Source organism: Dromiciops gliroides, chromosome 4, assembly GCF_019393635.1.
Source record: "Dromiciops gliroides isolate mDroGli1 chromosome 4, mDroGli1.pri, whole genome shotgun sequence".
Taxonomy (NCBI): Eukaryota; Metazoa; Chordata; class Mammalia; order Microbiotheria; family Microbiotheriidae; genus Dromiciops; species Dromiciops gliroides.
The window spans coordinates 361,758,637-361,778,456 of NC_057864.1; the positions used below are offsets into that span (position 1 = coordinate 361,758,637).

Consider the following 19,820-nt stretch of genomic DNA (forward strand, 5'->3'; position numbering starts at 1 on the left):
CAATGTCTGAATAGTAGTTGAGGTCAGGGGAGATAGGCAGACAAGCTGGCAAATAGACTAGTAGGTAGCGACAGAAAGATAGAAAGCGTGAGCCAGAGACAAAGAGAAGGCGATAGAGAAGGGACAGGGACAGCGACAGTGATTCAGAAGGTTGTGGAGGGAATGGGTTGGGGTGGGAGAAATCTGCCAGAATGAAAAAGGGCTAAGTTTAGGTGTCTCTTTTTTGGGGGGCAGGGCACGTGCCATGATAGTAATTCCAAAAGGAATGTCCTAAGAACACACACATCAGTGTTCTTTGCTCCCCCCCTCCCCCGCCTCCTTTCTAATAATTCTCGCAGAGCAAGCAAATCACTTCAGGAGGACCTGCCTTATGTCCTTTTGCTGGCTTCTCTTGGAGAGGAGAGGAGAGGAGAGGAGAGGAGAGGAGAGGAGAGGAGAGGAGAGGAGAGGAGAGGAGAGGAGAGGAGAGGAGAGGAGAGGAGAGGAGAGGAGAGGAGAGGAGAGGAGAGGAGAGGAGAGGAGAGGAGAGGAGAGGAGAGGAGAGGAGAGGAGAGGGAGAGAGAGAGAGAGAGAGAGAGAGAGAGAGAGAGAGAGAGAGAGAGAGAGAGAGAGAGAGAGAGAAGATGGGAAGCAGGAAGAGTGGGAGACCGCAAGCAGAAGGAACCCTGGCCTCAGCATTGACTTCCCGGAGAGAAGTTATTAAGGGCTGAGCTCCCCTCACTGCTCGGCGGCTGCCCTGGGCATTAGGTGGGGGCGGAGTGGGATGGGCGTGGGTTAAGTGTGGAAAGGAGCCCAACTCCAGGCTGATGCGATGAGAGGATGAGATGAGATGCGTTATCTAGCTCTAGTGTAGAAGCCTCAGTCAGCTGCGGCCAGTAACCCAGGCGGTCTTGGCCCCCAGATTCACCCACCTCTCACCCCACTGGCTGAGGCTGCCCTCCAGCTGGGGTGGGACTTTGCTTCGTCTCCACTCCCCACCCTCTCCTTTGAATTTTAACTGTTATTTAATTTGCAGCGCGCCTCAGTCAAGCCAGGGATGCTCCGCCGGAGCCCGGAGCCCCAGAGCCCCAAAGGCGCCTCTTCCCTTCCTTCTGCCAAGTAACATCGCCTGTACTTTTCCAGATCCCTCGTTCCCTCTTGAAATTGAAAGTTCTTGAGGTCGCTCAGGGTTGTTGCTCCAGCAGTTTCCTTCCCCGCCCCCCTAGCTCCCCCCTCCCCCTCCACTCCCCCCTCCCCTATGGGGTACTCCCGGGAGCCCTGCAGAAGACTGGTGCGGCTCCTGCATGCGAACAGCAGTAGGAGCTCCAGATTCGCACGCCAAGAGCGCCCTATGGCAACTAGGGCTGTGACCGAGGTGCTGAAGGCAAGCGCTCCCTGCAGCAGCAGAAGTAGCAGCAGCCGCCGCCGAGGCAGCCAGAGCAGTCTCAGCCGCCTTGGCTACAGAGCCTGAAGCGCCAGCCACCGCCGGCCGCAGCCGCCGAAGCCGCCGCCTCGTCCTGCCCCCAGCCCTCAGACCCCAGCCCTCAGCCCTCGGGATCGCCGCCTCCTCGCAACATGCTACCTGCAGCTGCCTCGGCGTGGCGGCTCGCCTCTTCTGGACCCCTCTCCCGCCTCGATGACAGCTCTCCTCTAAGATCCGCCGGACTTAATTGCTCGGACAATTTGAAAGTGCAATAATTGATTTCTCTCCTTCCCACCCACTTCGCTTCATTTTCTTCATCTCCCTTCTCCTCCTCATCGCTACTGTCGGATCTGAGCCGAGAAGTTGCTCAGCTGTTTTGGTTATATGAGTGTTTATCTGTATATCTATATCTATATTTAATAACCACCAACAAAATTAACAAACCAAAAAGACAAGGGGGGAAAGGAAGAGACACCATTACCGGGTTACTATGCACTTGCGACTGATTTCTTGGTTTTTTATCATTTTGAACTTTATGGAATACATCGGCAGCCAAAACGCCTCCAGGGGAAGGCGACAACGAAGAAGTAAGTGTGGCTTTATTGTATGTATGTACTTGTGCTAAAGCCCGGCTGTTCACCTGTCGGGCTGTTCTGAAGTGTCTCTTTCCATTCACCATCACTATCCCACCGCCCCCGCCCCCGCTCACTCCACTCCTGTTTGAAGAGGTAACAGGCAGCGTTTTATTGAGTGTATAGAACTGTGACCCGCTTTCCCCTTCCTCTCCCCTTCTCGTTCCTTTCCTTCGGTGGGGTTCGCTGTGACCCCAGAGATAACGGAGCTGGGGGAGAAACAGGTTCCTACTGTGGTTTTCCCCCCACCCCGATCTTAACATTCATTTCCCCAGCAAGTTTTACCTCCTCATAAAACTCGCCATTCTTTAAAGCTGGGGATCCTACACATTTGTTCGCCCCCTCTTGGACAGAGGGTCTTTGGCCTTTCTCTGAGAGAATCATTTTATTGGATTCTTCAACAGCAGGCAACTTGGTCCCTCTTGCCGCTCTCCTAGACTGGTAAGTAAATATCTTAGAGCCCCCTGAATCGCCTGTCTCTCCAATATCCCGACTGCCCTTGAACTTCATCTTGTCCTGAGTATTTACAACTATTAGCGCCTACTGCTGCCTTGGGAGGATGCTAGAACGCAACAGGGCCAGGAATGAAAGGCTATGAGCAATGCAGTTCTTTGGCTTCGATTAATCGTGAGGATGGAAACCGTTCCCGCTGCCCTCTTAATGTTAGTTAGCTAGGAGTGAGGGAGATCTGAAAAGAAAGGTCATTGAAAATATTGGTAATGCAGTTTCCACTAAATTCAAGCGTCCTCCTGGGTGAAAAGAAAGACCTTAAGAACAGACTTTGGACAGTCCAGTGGGATTTGGAGTAAATGCATAGGCACCTTCTTACTCAGAGCTATTCCTTCAAACCATTCTCTTTTATTCTCTGACACAAAAGTAAATCAAGTCTTTCTTAGTTGTCTCCAGGCCCATCAGGACCAGAACAATTGACAGACGATTTTTAACCTAGAAGCAACCCCAACACCTTGTTCCCACCTCTCCTTCTGATCCTACTCCTTTTGTCTTTAAAGACTCCCGAGGCTGGCCACTGCTCTGGCCAGTCTCGGCCCTGGATTATTTAAACTCCATCTCTGCGGAGGCTGCAAAACTGAGAGCCAAGCTCACTGTGACCAAGAGCATTCCATGAGTCAGTCTGTCCGGGTCGGAAAGGTGACGCCATCCCAGAGTCAGAAAGAAGATGAGAGACAACCGACATGTCTTCCTTTGATTCCTCTCCCCCCACCTTTCCCCCTCTAATAGGTTAATATCATTTCTGCAAATGGTCCATAGTCCCAGAACCTCAGTACCTCTTTTCCCGGAATAGGAATTGGAGTAAAAAGAAGAGAGAAGAGCGAAATCTAAGTATTTTCAGCCGTCATTTAGGGAGATGGGAACTTTTGTCCCAGAATCCAAAATACAGCCTTTCCCTTCAACTTCCCCATGCTCATTGAATCCATTTTCCCGGGAGGGTAGAGCCAATAAGAAGTAGTTACCAACTTCTCCTCCTCCTTCTTCTAATCCCCCCTCCTCCTCCTCTCCCTGAGTTCCTGTCTCCCGTCAGGAACAGTTCTCCTCCAGTCTTCTTGCTCAGAGAAGCTCTAAGAAAAGGCTGGGGGTGTCAACATGGAAGAGAAAATACTGACTTGTTTTTTAGTTCGGATTTGGAAATCGGTTCATGGACCGATGTTTGTCTCTGCACCTTCCCCAGTGCCTAACGGTCCCCCTGAAAGCTCCCTTTGTATCGTTTGCCTCAGGCACACAAGGTTTGATTCACCTCGAAATTGCCTTTTAAGAAACAACTCAGCAAGAACGCCAGGGGCTCGGGCCCTGCCTTCTAGGCTCTCGGCTCACTTAGCAGGGGGCAGGAGGGACTAAGTTAAACATGTCAGGGCATCCGATTTATTATCCTTGGCCACTGAATGGTTTGTATTCTTCATAGCTTCCCACCCACTCCTTTTAACCCCTGGCCCGGCGGCAGACGAACAGGAGAGGCGGCGGCTCAGGGCTCCAGCAGTGCCCTCTCACCGCTGTCAATCACCACTCTCCCTTCCCCCAAAGAAAGCAAGCAAAGTCGAGTTTAGTCTGAGTTTGATAAGGAAAGGAAAGTGGGGACAGGACTACTTGTGCTTCCATCAAACATCTACCACCACCACCAACCAACTCAACCCTATCCACTGAAAGTAGGCATAAGTTAATTTTGAGTAGAAGTCTAGAGTCCTAGCTTGCATCCTGAACTATTAGCTCCAATCTCGAAGGAGGATTCTTGGAGGGGACCAGCCAGTACTTTAAACACGTGGAGGTTTCCTAAGTCAGCCTCAACCCACTGCCGTAGAAAACGGGGCGGGGGGGTGGGAATCCCTAGGGACCGGCTTCAAAAACCGGGTGGAGCTGACTGCTCTATCACATCTCCATGAATTACAAATCTTGATTCCTTTTCCTCAGTAGTCTCACCTGTTCAGCATCTTCCGTTTAAGGTAGCTTTTAGGGTCTGTTTAGCAGGCCATGCAAGAGTAGGGAAAACGAAATTTTTGATGTGTTATATGATCTTTGGGAAGTAGGGAGTGCGAGTGGGGAAACTAAAAAAGTAGCTTAGAAACTTCCATGCTCTGCTGTGTCCCATTCTCTCTCCGCACCTTCTGCTTTTGCGGTGACTGCTGGGCTCCAATACTGTGGAAGGTGCGACCCCTTGTGTTCTTTGCAGAGACAGGCAAGATGCTGTATGCAGGTGCAGTACAGGACTCTGGAAGATGAGCAAAGAAAGGGTGAGAGACAGAAGTGAAAGGACATTTTGGAAATGAAGAAACTCAAGGTCAACCCCTGTATACAGATTGAAGTGGCGACATTTTAATGACAAGCGGATTATTTGGAAACAAATCGGTGTCTGCCTTTCCCCTAGTTAGGGTCTTGGAAAACATTTGCCCATTTTGAACAATGGGCTTGAGGAAGTGGACAAAGAAAAGACACTGGTTGACCAGACAGACAGTCCTCCTAAAGCCAGCCAAGGTACAATATTCAGGCCTGTTTTCTCCAGCTCAGAGATAAAAAGTTAGTCTTTAGATAAGATTGTTAGCATTCAGCCTAAGTCACTCTTAGATAAGAAGAGTTGTGAATAGAAAAATAAAGGAGTAAGGATAATTGCTATTTTTATCTAATTTATCTTTTTTATCTATGTTATAATTGTTAGTGTTTTTCTATCTACACATTCATAAAATAACTTCTAAATATTAAATATTTCCAAGTAACTTTAACAAGGGTTATTATCAACAATATCAGATCTAGTCAATATGAGCTCTGCTGGGAAAAAAAAAAAAAACTTATCCTACTCCCCACCCCGACCTCATAAAAAAGAGTAACCTGATTTCCTCCTTTTAAAATACTAACATTTTAACAAGGTCTAAGCAGTTTAGTAAAAGAGCCATGAATTATAGGTCAACAAGTATATGGTTTCTGCCTTTCCTCTGTTTGGATTGAAATACCAAGAAGAAATGACACCACCTAGATTTAACTCAAAAATTAATAACAATCCCTACTGATAAGTCTCAATAAAGTAATCATTATTGACTTATGAAATGATTCCAGGCATTGAATGCAGACTCCAAAGCCTTTGTTGGTACCATTAAGTCACATACAGAAATCCCACTATTTCAGCTTGAGCAAATCTCTTAGCTTCTCTTTCTGTTGGTACCTTGTAAACCACAGTTAACTCTGATTTGCTCAAGATGTAACTTGTAAGGATTATTAAGAAAGAAATTTGATGATCTTGTTTGGAAGGAGAAAGATAAAAGTTACAAGTCTCATTTATCCCAACTGGTCAGGGAATTAGATCGTTCTGCATTACTAACTAGTCAATTAAAAAGAATAATTAATAGATCAATTACCAACTTTTAAAGAACTGGATCAGACATTAAAACTTTTTTTAATTAACATAAAAATATTAACACTAAAAAAATAATAAACATAGTGGTCTTAGGATATTATTGTATTTCCATAGTAGTGTTTGGGGGAAAAAAAATCTGATTCCTTGAGTGTCAATTATCTGGATTCCAGATAAAAAGAAATTTCCCACAGACCATAAAAGCTGAATCACTCTATATAGACATTAACTAGAACTTAATCATTTTAATGTTTCACTCATCCAACACAATTCTTAAAATGAAAAGCATATTTAAAGAAGAAAATCTGGATAGAACACCGTTTCAATTTAATACTGGGAAAATAACTTTGACCAATCCTTAAACATAACCCCATAGGTCTATAAGAAGATACTATGCCATTGTTTTGGGTATTGAACTGTTTCTATATGCCTGACATACTTCTTGGTGTCTGGGTTGCTAAAAGGCAATTCTAAGAATCCATACGAATCATGAACGAACGTGCCGTGTATTTTTGTTCATGTTGATTTTCTTTTTCTAAACTCAGAGTCTGAATGTTGCTTGATAATGCTATTTTATTACTTGATGTTTCTACCTTCAGTCATTCATTAAAGAGGGAATTGGATTCACTGACAGAGACAAATGTAAAATGTTCTGGGAAAAGTACATTCTGGTATTTATAATAATTACATGATAATTTTTGTAATCCAAACCCACAAAACCAAACTTATATGTAGTTGACATAAAAATAATAGACAACAGAAATTTGTTTGCATCCTCTCTTAATCATCATTATAATATTAGGATCATCGCTGAGCTACCCCTTTATTCCATCTTTTTTTAAATCTTTTGTTTATTACTTCAATATAAACATCCTACTCAAAATATCAGAAATGGTGATGGTGTTGCCATTTTAGTCCTAAGTTACTGTAAGTAAACCAATGGGGAATATAGGAAAGAATGTGAAACAGATTTACTATTAACATTTCAACATTTCTTTAAGGATGAAATATGAACAGTATTTCCATTAGCATGTGGTAAAGCTTTGTTACAACATTCTTCCATCAAAAGTTTCCCCTGTACATAAAACTGAACAAATTTGGCCCCCAGAAAACATGGCAAAGAAATTTCACTATATAGTAAAATTTAATTTTAAGATTATTATAAGGAAATTCTAGCTACATTGCTTCCATAAAATGAATTTATTGGGCAGCTGATCGCTTTAGACAATTTGAGCCCAGAGAGAGAGCTCCAGCTTGTTTCAACATTCCTAAAATCTAATCTAAGATATTTAGTCAAATGTTTAATCTTACAAAAAGTACCTGTTATTTTTGACCGATGTAGAGGTGACAGGAGTCTTTGAAAGACCAAGATTCCACCATCTTCAAACTTGTGAATAATTATAGTATAAAGATAAGCTATCTATCAAATCAAACTCTTCTGGATACAGTGCATTTACAAAGTAGGCTCTTTCCACTTTTGTAATTTTCTTCCATCCAAATATTGTGTATTGGACAATGAACTGACCTCCCTCCCCCATTTCACCACTCATTCTATTTCCCTACCTACCTACACACACACATACACACACACACAATCCATCAAATATCCTTTCCCAAATAGTGAATTCTTGAAATACCATCAGGGTGGGTATTGAGTTTCATGAAATGCAAGAGTCAACTTTAGTTACCATTAGGAAAACATCATTCAATTTTGAGGGCATGGTAAGGATCATGCAGGACAGTGTGTTGAAATTACATATTCCACTTGGTTAGGATGGTTTCCTTGATTAACATTGCATTCTATAGTGACATTCTTTGTCTAACACCACTTCAGTTTTCTAAAATTTTCCAAGGATTAACTTCTACGGGAACATTGTAAATTGCATAAAAGAAATTGCTTTTGCTAGTTATACCGGGGAAAGAATGTGATCTTCTTTCCCAATGGCTAGTTTGCAAATTTCAAATTACATTATTTAATTTACCATCTGTTTGATGATATATGTTTTGAAATGCCTTGTTTTATAGTCTTGAAAATATACCTTGAGGAAATGGAGAATGTGTAAAATATACATCTGCGGGGGGAAAAAAGAAGGTGCTACTTCTTTCCCTATTTAATGTATTCAGCCTATGGGATCTTTCCATTCAGGAATATTTCAGGCATTCTTACTCTCTGACCATCATCCAGTCATACAGAGAAGAATGGAATGTTCCATTCTAGGACATTGTGGGGGTGTTCAGAATGTTTAACCTCCGATTGCCATTGAGCGCTAGGAAATCCTGTTTTCTGCTTCAAAGGTTTCATCTACATGAGACTTTCAAGCAAAATACCTGAATTCTTTTTACATAAGGAGAGCTCAAATAATTTCAAAAATTCCATTTTTAAAGTATGGTTGCAGGTGCCTCTTATCTGATAAGAGCATTTCTGTCTTATTTGTAATCTTGGCATTGAACCTAGTCACCATCTGCTGTTACTACAAGGAATCCTGCTGAAAATTATTCCAGAAAATGTCAATGGTTCTGAAGAGCACACATGCCCAATTAAAATAATGCTTTGAACCTCATACATAGATTTAATATGAGAGGCAACGAGCTCTTATAAAATGTTATCTTGTTCATGTGCAGTTCCATCCGGCATGTAGATTGAGCATCTGTCTCTGCTTTACTGTAAGATACTAGGCCATTGAGAAGTTAACTTAGGATAGGAAGCTTTGTGTGGTGGAAATAGCTCAGAACTGTGAGTCAGGAGACCCAGCTTCTAGTCTCAGCTCTGCTTCTAGCAATAAAAACTTGAGCAAATTAAATTATTCCTTGAGCAAAATTTCCTCATCACTAAAATGAGGGTGTCTATATTATTTCCATGGTTGGTTCAAGCTCCAGCAATTAATGATTCTAATTTCTTAGTAAGTCAAAAGCAATAAAAAAGGAGAATAAGATGATCCATATCCAACATACCTAGACCCATTTGACATTCTATTACAATGTAACTGAAGATTACTTTGCAACAATTCATTATTATGAAAATATGTACAAGTACAAAGCATAATCATTATTCACTAGCTGACCCCTCACAGTGAACTGATACAACTGTCTATTTACTAAAGTAGCAACCCAAGCAAAACAGTGGTGATGTTTTGTCTCAGACCCAATCTGGGGTTTAGTTCTATGAAGGCAAAATTAAAAATGCTCCAGAGCTAGTGAATCAAGTGTTCATTTATTCATTCTCATAGGAATGAGGTTGAGAAACCCAACATTGACTTCTGTGAGATAGGAGGTAACACTTCCTCCCTCTCCTATACACAGAAAACCAGAAGAAGTCATTGTGAGGCAAACCTGCCTTCAGGAGAAGCACAGTCTGGAGAATACTTCTTCAAGTCCTTAGAGTCTGAAATGGTATGAAAAGTCTGCTGGAAGCAGATGAAGAAAGAACAAAGGGCAATCTTCCTCCCCCTCCACCACTACCACTAGAGTCTGCACTCTAAGATCCTGACCAACCCATTGTCGAATTATCAACCTCATCTCTTGCCATTCCATAAGAGGTTTTTCCTGCTTCTCCCCTTTTAAAATGCAAATATACCTGAGAGGGGTCAAATCTTAAATCTTAATTAGCTAACGTATTAATAAATATTTACTTTGATACTTTGAAAGATCTCTGACTTCCAGGAAGAACAAAATCACTTTTACCTTATGATACTATTCACGTCCCCCCCCCCCCCATTTTCCTATATGTCATCTGGAAGGATGGCCATCCTATAATCATGCTGAGAGTTGTTATTGCGGGGTTTTGTGACCACAGAGGTGCTTTGGGGGGCTGTTTCCAGTTTGTTGGTCTTCTCCTCTTCCCCATCTCCCTACCACAGCAGGAGGAGGAATAAGACTACCTCAGATAGAAGGACTTTACCTCAGCTGTGAGTCTTCTAAGTGGCAAGTAGCACACTGTGTCTCTAGACAACCATGAGGGGAAGTGGAGGTGCTTGGACTTTTCTCCTTGGGAAATACAGCTCCCAAGAAATAAAATTATACTCAAGAAGTATTAAAATGCCCTGCATGGGTCAGACTCCATCCTAACCCCTTTGTTCATTGAGTTTTCATGTCAACTCCTTGAGGAAATAGAATTAGATGGAGAATCACCAAATCATGGAAAGTTAGAATTGGAAAGGACCTTGAAGGTCTAATCCAATGGCCTTGTTTTACAGATGAGGAAACCAGAGAAGTTACAACACTTGTGCAAGGTCATGCACTTATTAGAGACAGAAATAGGAAAGTATTAATCTTTCTCCTATAACCACTGCCACCAACTGAAAGAAGATCTAGCCACCAACTGAAAGAAGAAAGGAAATGAGCATTTATTAAGAACCTAAGATATGCCAAGCATTGTGCTAAGTGCTTTACAAAAGACATCTCATTTGATCCTCACAACAATCCTGGGAGGGAGCTACCTTTATTATTCCCATTTTACAATTGAGAAAACATAAGCAGACAGAGGTTAAGTGACTTGTGAGATGCGATACAATTAGTAAATATCTGAATTTGGATTTGAATTCAGGTCTTCCTGAATGCAGGCCTGGTGTTATATCCATTGTGTCAACTAGAGATATAGCATAAATTGTTTGGGGGTATTTTGTGTGTTTTGGGGTTTTTTGTTTGTTTATTTTTGGGTAATCACACTGCAATTATTCTCTGATTAGTCTTATTCTTGCCTCCTAGTGGTTCATATAATTAATTTATATCCTAGAACTGCATAACTCAATCAACTAATTATAATGAGAGTCCAATCAGATATCCCCAAGACCAACTTTTACAGAATTTAAAAATAGGAAGACTTTAGGTATCATACAGGACACTCTCTTCACATGGCAAATGAAGAAACTGAGGCACAATGGTGATGTAAGTTACTTGATCTCATAGTAAGCTAGGAGACAGAACTCAAACCCAGGTTTCTGGACTCCTAAACTAATATTCTTTCTGAATGACATGTGGCAGTTGGATTTAGTGAGAGCAGCTTATAGCACTCTTCAGATTATTTCTGTCAGTTATACTGTGCTATAAACAACTCTACCCACAAACCTTCAGGAAACACCTGATGTTCCAGACTTGCTTTCCATGAGTTTCCTATTGGTGAAGTAGGATGTCCCACACCTCAGCCTGCTGCCTCCTAACTGGGCAAGAGAGAGGAAACAGTCATCTACAGTAAATAAACAAAAAGAAAGGGGTAAGAAAAAAGAAGAGGGGAAAATGCAATTGAATTTTAAAAACTAGGTGACTCAGTGGATAGAATGCCAGGCCTAGAATCAAGAAGACTCAACTTTCTGAGTTCAAATCCAGCCTCAGATACCTATTAGCTGTGTAACTCTGTACAAGTCACTTAACCCTGTTTGCCTCAGTCTCTTCATCTGTAAAATGAGTTGGAGAAGGAAATGGCAAACTACTTCAGTATCTTTACCAGGAAAACCCCAAATGGAGTCATAAAGAGTAAGACAGGACTTAAAAATGACTGGATAACAACAAAGAACTGCTGAATTGTCTGTGTAGGCTATGCAAATGATTATGGTGATGATAATTAACATTACATAGTACTTTAAAAATTGTAAAGCACTTTATATGTATTATTGCATCTATCTTCACAATAATTCTGTAAGGTGGATATTTTAGGTGTCATTATCCCTGTTTTGCAAATAAGGAAATTGAGCTTCAGGGAGGTTAAGTGACTCACCTATTGTCAGTAAGAATGTGTAGCAGGCTTCTAATCCAGGTAAGAATACATCTGTTTTCTGAACGATACACTGTGTTTTTAAGCAATCATCAAGAGTATCTAAAACTGTCAAAAAGAACCACTCATGATATTTATTTTTTTTTTTTTGGCGGGGCAATGGGGGTTAAGTGACTTGCCTAAGGTCACACAGCTAGTAAGTGTTAAGTGTCTGAGGCCGGATTTGAACTCAGGTACTCCTGAATCCAGGGCCGGTGCTTTAACCACTGCACCATCTAGCTGCCCCCTCATCATATATATTAAACATAATTAATTGTAGCACATAGTACTACATCAAGTATTACTAATCATTCAATATATTACTTTCAACTTTGGGGAATTTTTACTTATCTAATAGTTTCTCTATTGTGCACAGTCATAGGAAATGTTTGCTAGTGTCACATTACTGTCTACCAAGTCCTAAGAAGACAAAGATAAACACTTGAAGTTTCCTGTCACCAGATTGATGTTATGCTTGACAAATTCATTTAAGAGTGTTTCATGCAAAAATCATTCTAGAGACTTGAGGCAGGGCTAAGGCAGCAAGATGAGTAAGATAGTAAGACTCTATTCCTTTTTTCCTATTTTTCATCTGTTCCCTCCAGGAACTAACAATCAAGTACTGTACTGTATTTACTTTGCACAATAGATTTATAAAAAAAGTCATAAAACACAAGAATGCATAAACTATAGAACCTAATGCAATTTTTAAAAGATAATTTCACTTGGATATAAGAAAAAAAATGGTCTTTTCCTGCTTTGATGACAATGACTTAGAAGTAGAAGGGAATCTTAGAAATTATCAAATCCAATCCCCTCATTTTTCAAATAAGAAAACAGAGGGGGCAGCTAGGTGGCACAGTGGATAAAGCACTGACCCTGGATTCAGGCAGATGTGAGTTCAAATCCAGCTTCAGACACTTGACACAACTAGCTGTGTGACCCTGGGCAAGTCACATAACCCCCATTTCCCCGCAAAAAAAAAGAAAAAAAAAGAAAAGAAAAGAAAAGAGAAAACAGAGACCAAAGGAAGGAAAGGAATTTGCCAAAGGTTATATAACTAGAAAGGAGTGGAGCCATGATTCAAACCCAGGTCTTTAGACTCTAAATCAGAAGGGCTCTACCTCCAAAAGGGCAACTGCAGAAAATAGGTCTATTTGTTTTTACAGCACCTATAATCCACCTCTCCTTTTGTTTTTACTTTGTCTATCTGCCTTTTCCTTTCCAGTCTTACCCATATCCTTCCATTTTAGTCCTTCTATCTAAAGGAAGCCATATTTTCAAAGCTTATCTGTTACTTTACCTAGCTATTTCTAAGAGTTTGGATTGGGTTTGGATTCGCACTATAGAACAAATTTAGAATCACCTTAAAAGATCTTATTGCAAATGAACATATAGTAAAGTTATGTACAACATTCTCTCTCACACACAGAAATGTCTGCAGAAAACTAGCTGGTAAGCATATTTATAATTATACCCCAATACAAAGCACATTCCTCAGAGTAAATGGTAGCACGGAGCCCCGTTTTATAACCACATAATATAAACCACTACCACACAACATAAAATAACAGAATTTGCAAGATGCTTTTTTTAGAACATTATTTTCTTAACATATGCTCAATAGATTGGGAAGGAAAAGAGCAGCAAGTTTGTCACCATGGCTTGTCTCATCTACCTTTATGTATTGATTGCACATATTATTCAGAAAGCCATTGAACCATGATAATGATTTCTTTTAAGCACATAGTTTAAATATATAAGATGTCTTACATTAGTCTTTAAATTTTGCTTTTCTAATTCAACACAATTTAGTGAACATTCACAAATTACTTATTGTGCTAGATACTGTCCTTGCCCTTTGGGAGTTTATATTTAAACCAATAATGATTATTTATGTAGTAAGTTTACTTCATCAAAACATAGATGGATAGATGAATAATGGAGAGATAGAATATAGATAAATAAATTGATAGGTGATTGGTAGATAGGCATATCGATGATAGATAAATAGATATCCAGACAGACAGGACCTGTAATTTCATTGATATGTATTGGATTTCCAGGTAAGGAAAAGATCTTCAACCATTGCAGATTAAAACTTTCTCTGCAATTTGTATTCTTAGAGAGATGGCTAGAGGACTGAGAGGTTAAGTGACTTGCCCAGGGTCATACAACCAGTATGCTTCAGAGGGAACAGCTTGAATATGTACATGTGTATATATATTCTCAAAGTATAGGTATTATTCTAGTTTTACATATTAAAGCATCAGTGAAACTAGGTGACTTGTTCAAGATCACATAAATGGTTATTGGATAATCTAAGCAGGACCAAATCTCAGTCATCTCTCTTGGCTCTCAACTTATCCACTTGAACCACAATGTATACTGACTAATTGGGTAAAATGAATGATAAAATTAAAATACTATGGAGGCATTATAAACACAAATTTGAAACTTACAGGTAGGAGAATTCAAGGTCCTGGGTTTTAGATTCTCACTAATAATATGAAGTTGGAACAAGAAACCCTCTTTATTCATTTGGACCAAGAACCCTGATCAAATGTAAGTTCCTTGAGGGTGGGAACTATTTAATTTTTGTCCTGAATAAGGCTTTATGATCACACTTTCCTTAAAACAAAATGAACCCTAAGAGTGAATATCTCACTAAGGAACTGGCATGTGGGAAAAATCTATTTTAAAAAATTAGAAACAAAACTCTTTTATATAAATTTATCACCACAATAGACTACCAGTTTTTGTCTTTATCTAGCAATAAAAGCATTTTATGATGCTCAAAATCTAAAATTTAGTCTATTTTGGACTGAAGCATTGACGATGGTAACTGTTGCTCAGAACTCATTCTTAATGATCACATCATTATGTGTGTTCACTCCACAGTGTAGATAAAAATCCACATGCATAGTGTCAGTACAGTTTTAAATTTTATAGCTTTAATAACTTAAACCTGCATTTAGACTTTTGGGACACCCTAGGAATTTTTTTTGCCTTGTGTGGCTCATCACATCCTCCTACAAATCTTCAGTAAAGGATCCATCTAGCATCCTAGATGCCTTCCACTAGGTATTCTTGAATTATGTGAATATGAATAGAAGGTCTGGGTTGTCATGTATTACCCCCTTGCTATTGCTACCTGTCCCAACTTGCAATCAGTCATTTTTGGGACATATAAGTAATTATAGGTCCCCCAGAGACTTACCAAAAAAGTTAAAGCTAAGATATGCACAAATAGCCTCAGACTAAGACAGGATATGATAAGTGAGTTGTACCGATCATTCAAGACATATAGGAGTTGAGGAAGGAGGGTCATTGCAGAAGGTTTGGAAGAGGAGGCATTTCTGGAAGTAGATTTTTAAAAATAACAATGTTCAGTGCCCACTAAGTGTATATATCATCTATCCCTTCCAGTTCTTAAGTCCTGCAATGCTGTCCACATAATACACATGGAGAGACATAATGGCACCAATCGTAGCCTGAATATAGTGCTAGCCTTCAAGTAATAAAGACATGGGTTTGAATTCTGTCCATTGTCTGTGTTACTCGTGGGTATGTAGCTTTATTTCTCTGAGTCTCAGATTCCTCTTTTTAAAATGACACCTGGAGTCTCTACCTCTCTGATTTGTTTTGATTGTCAAATGAGACAATGTGGAAAGCACTTTGGAAACTTTAAAGAACTCATAATTAATCAAAAGATGTACTTCTCAGTAAACCTTGTTGGTAGTGATGCCATTCTTCATTACATAGGATATCGTCTTTCCCACTTTCCACCTCCCATCTCTACCTGTTCATCCTAGAACTATTCAAAAGCTAACCTTCTGGAAAGGATATTGTTGCTGCCCTCAAGGGGCTTGTGCTTCATTCTTAAATCAGGATGTTATGGTCCACAAATTACTGTTGTTACATTCATTTGCTTCTACTTATATTTACTGTTATGTTTAATGATTTGAAAACTCCATGCATGAGAGTTAGGATAAAAAAGCAGTGCTATGAGTACCCCTAGTAGTAGCACCTGAAACAGAATAAAGGAGCAGTCTCTCCCTTCTCATTTAAATGAAGCTTTAAGATCACAGTAACCTCACTTATTTCAAGGAGTGCCCTAAAAAAGAAAATCTCACTTAGGATGCACCACATTTAAAGAGCCTGTGGTTTTTGGTTTGTTTGTTTGTTTTTTAGTTAAATATAAAAATTCTTCTATATAAATTTACCATGACAGTAGACTACTGAATTTTGTCTTTGTCCAGAAAAGTTATCTTTATGTCTTTATGATGCCTGACCATATCAGTAACTCAGGCTATTTCTGACTGAAGCACTGATCATGGTAATTTTCACTCAGAGATCATTCTTTATTTCTTTCTTTTTCCTGCAGGGCAATGAGGGTTAAGTGGCTTGCCCAGGGTCACACAGCTAGTAAGTGTCAAGTGTCTGAGATTGGATTTGAACTCAGGTCCTCCTGAATCCAGGGCCAGTGCTTTATCCACTGCACCATCTAGCTGCCTTCCCAAGATCATTTTTAATGGTCCAATAAGATAGATTCTCTAATTTAGGAGTAACTTTTGGAGGCAGCTAGGTGGTGAAGTGGGGGCAACTAGGTAGTACAGTAGATAAAGCACTGGCCTTGGATTCAAGAGGACCTGAGTTCAAATTTGGCCTCAGACACTTGACACTTACTAGCTGTGTGACCCTGGGCAAGTCACTTAACTCTCATTGCCCTCAAAAAAAAAGAATAACTGTTGTACGATGACTATTATTAACAAATATTTGTTTGCATGAGTGTTAAAGCCTGCTATAATGTTCTACATAAAGAGGCAAAACTTTTTTAAAAAATTTTTTGGGAGGGCAACGAGAGTTAAGTGACTTTTCCAGGGTCACACAGCTAGTAAGTGTCAAGTGTCTGAGTCTGAATTTGAACTCAGTTCCTCCTGAATCCAGGTCCAGGGCTTTATCCACTATGCCACTTAGTTGCCCCCCCAAAAAAACTTAAGAAAAAAAACCTTTTGTTTTTCTTTCCTGAACATTTTAAATATATCTTGCATATATAGAAGAAAAGAATTTTAAACAGTGAAAAAGAATAATTGTTTCATCAAACTAAGTCTTGACTTTCCAGGTAAGGGGTGAATGAATGCCTTAAGAACAGGAACAATTTTATACTCCTTTTTTTTAATCCCCTGCAGAGCCTTGAATAGTATGGGGAATTGCCACAAAATGTCATAAACACTATAACTATTGAGTCACTTAATAATTGCTGAATTTAAAAGCCATAAGCTTTATCTGTGGTTAAAGAGTTGGGAGGTAATGGTTGAATCAAGTCTTAATAGAAGTGATTTTGCTATTGGGTCCTTCAGTTGTTTTTCAGTCACATTCAACTCTTTGGAATACCATTTATGGTTTTCTCAGGAAAGATATTGGGGTGGTGTGCCATTTCCTTCTCCAGCTCATTTTATAGTTGAAGAAACTGAGGCAACAGGATTAAATGACTTGCCAGAGTCACACAATAAGGGTCTGTGTCCATATTTGAACTGAGGAACATGGGTTTTCCTGACTCCAGGCCCAGCCCTCTATCAACTGCTCCACCTGGCTATCCCAATGGAAATGATAAATGGGAATTAATGGAAAGTCTGGCAGTTGAAATAAGGAAAATTATATGAGCTAAGCAGTTTTTTTAGTTAAAAAAAATAGTTGCATATTGGTTGTGACTAAGAGATTTAATTATAGCATATCTTTGATATCAGAGAGGCAGCATGTCATTTTAGAGTGACTGCTAAACTCCCACTTAGGAACACTTGCTCAGATCCTTCCTTTGATATATACCAGCTTTGCAACCAAGATCAAGTCAGTGAAACTCTCTGAACTTCGGTTTTCTCATCTGTAAAATAACAATAATGATAGCTGTAGTACTACTCCATAATGAAGCTCAAATTAGATAATCTAGGTAAAGTAATTTGTAAGCTTTAATGTACCATCTAAAATTGATTCATTGGGATCAATAATAATAGACTACTGTTCTGTTTGGTTTGGTTTTGTTTTTTCACTTTGAAGTTATTTCTCAGTGACAATTATGGCCCCTATTCAGACATAAAATAAAGGATATTTAAAGTACTGTTGATGGTTCTATTTTCAGAACTAACCTGGCAAAGGACTGCTAATAACTGATTGTTCAAACCTGCTAGACTAGAAAATAAGGTGAGGAAGTATCAGGAGAAGAGACCTTTGGCAGTCTTTAAAATTGGAGGCACCTGAGTCCAGGGCTGCACTGAATAGCCTTGGCAAGAGCATCGTAGTTTATTGCTATACAAGTGAATCTCTAAGAAATGCTCCAGATAAAGGAAGCATAGAGAGTAAAGGAAGAATTCTTTGGACCAGCAGATATTTTGCCGATTTCTGTTTCTGTAAGTAACTGTGAGCTCCTTGAGAACAGGGACTGTTTTTTAGCTTTTATTTGTATCCGGGTGCTTCGCACAGTGCCTTTCATATAGTAGGTGAATAATACATATTTGTTGACTGATTGACAAACTAGAAGAGTAGGTCAAAGAGCTAGGAGAAAATGCCTCCCTTCCCTTTAACTCTTCCAGGATGTTAAGTACTCCCTGGGTGAATGGAAATAAGAGGAAAACAAAAAATAAAAAGTCTAAAGAAGACAAAGAATAGAAAGCAGAGACATAGGAGGCAATAGGATTAGGATTTAGAGAAAAATGTGGTATATAAAGGAAGGAAAAGGATCTCTTGGCAGTTCTTACTCTGAAATAGTACCATGTTGCCCTGGGTGGATAGATCTGAAATTTACCACGACTCAGAGACAGACTTATTGTCATCCAAACCCCTACCTCTGCTTCTCATTACCAACCTATCTGTCCCCTTGGCCACTAGGACCAAAGACCTTTCTCTTTCCATTCCCTTCTCAATAGTGGACCTGGTCTGAAACTTTTCTTCTAAAAAATGTGGTTATTGGTGAGGAGCTCCAGCTTCTCTCCTGTTCAACCCCTCAAAAGCCTTTAAGATTATTTCCCTTTATTCTTTTGCTCCATTCTGAGGAATAGTTCATCTTCCCCCCCCCTCCCAGTCCATACCTACTACTTTATAGGGTTGTTGTAGGGATCAAAATGAGATTTATAAAGTGTTTACTACAGTGCCTGGCATATAGTAAGTGCTTAAAAATTATTTTTCCACTACCTTTCCCTTCACCTTAAATAAAGTATGTTCCTTTTATGCAACAAATTGCTGGACTTAAAAAAAAATTGTTCCTTCAACCTGTCTTTTTTTTTTTAAGGGAGTGTGCGGCTAGAGTGAGGAGGAAGTGGAATGGGAGAATCAATGCAATCACCTGGAGTGTTAGACATTTGTACCTTCTATAAAACTACTATTTAGGGGGCAGCTAGGTGGTGCAGTGGGTAAAGCACCAGCCTTGGTTGGATTCAGGAGGACTTGAGTTCAAATCCAGTCTCAGACACTTGACACTTGCTAGCTGTGTGACCCTGAGCAAGTCACTTAACCCCCATTGCCGCACCAAAAAAAAAGAAAAAAACCAACCCTGATATTTAGGTTACTTCCTAGTCCTTTACACAAGCACTTTTTAACATTTACTTTGCATACATTTATCTGAACATGATCTCTCTCCATAATCCATCTAAGACTATGGTACTAAATCCTTCCTATTCGAAACCCTCTTATCTATTCTCTTAGTTTTAGTGGATAGAGAACTAAACTATGAGTCAGAAATCTTACTTCAGAAATGTACCAGCTGTAAACCTGGGTACTTCACAGCTACTCTGTACCTCAATTCTCAGATATCACTTCTAGCTCTAAATCTATGATTTTATAATTTAAAGTGTGCCTTTCCTTCCTAGGATAATCTAGGATATAACCTACCCATGTGCTTTCTGCTTGCATGTTCCTCTTGCTTTCTGTGGTCCTTACATCGGTTGCAGTTCCTTGACTGTATATTTTTCTCATGAATAACTAGTTCAGTTGCTTGTGTTAATAAAGAGCTCCCCCTCACACTCTTTATCCATCTTCCTTTTTTTGTTGTTTAAAAGAAAGATCCCCCTCTGGAAAAAAAATGATCTCTGTAATAATAATTATAATCCATAGAGGAAATGGGGTATAGTGGAGAATAACTTCTGTTCTGGAAGGCCCAATCCTACTCCTATCCTTCCTCCCTTTCTCAAAAAA

The 19,820-nt window shown here is 39.9% G+C and overlaps 1 protein-coding gene across 1 annotated transcript in view; it reads left to right on the forward strand.

The window, feature by feature from the left end:
- The first annotated feature begins 1,247 nt into the window (after positions 1-1,247).
- Positions 1,248-19,820, forward strand: part of RSPO3 (R-spondin 3) — a 68,758-nt gene continuing 50,185 nt past the window's right edge. Inside the window, exon 1 of the mRNA XM_044003482.1 lies at positions 1,248-1,989. Coding sequence (XP_043859417.1) covers positions 1,893-1,989 — 97 coding nt within the window. The 5' untranslated portion in view covers positions 1,248-1,892. The remainder of the gene's footprint in view (positions 1,990-19,820) is intronic.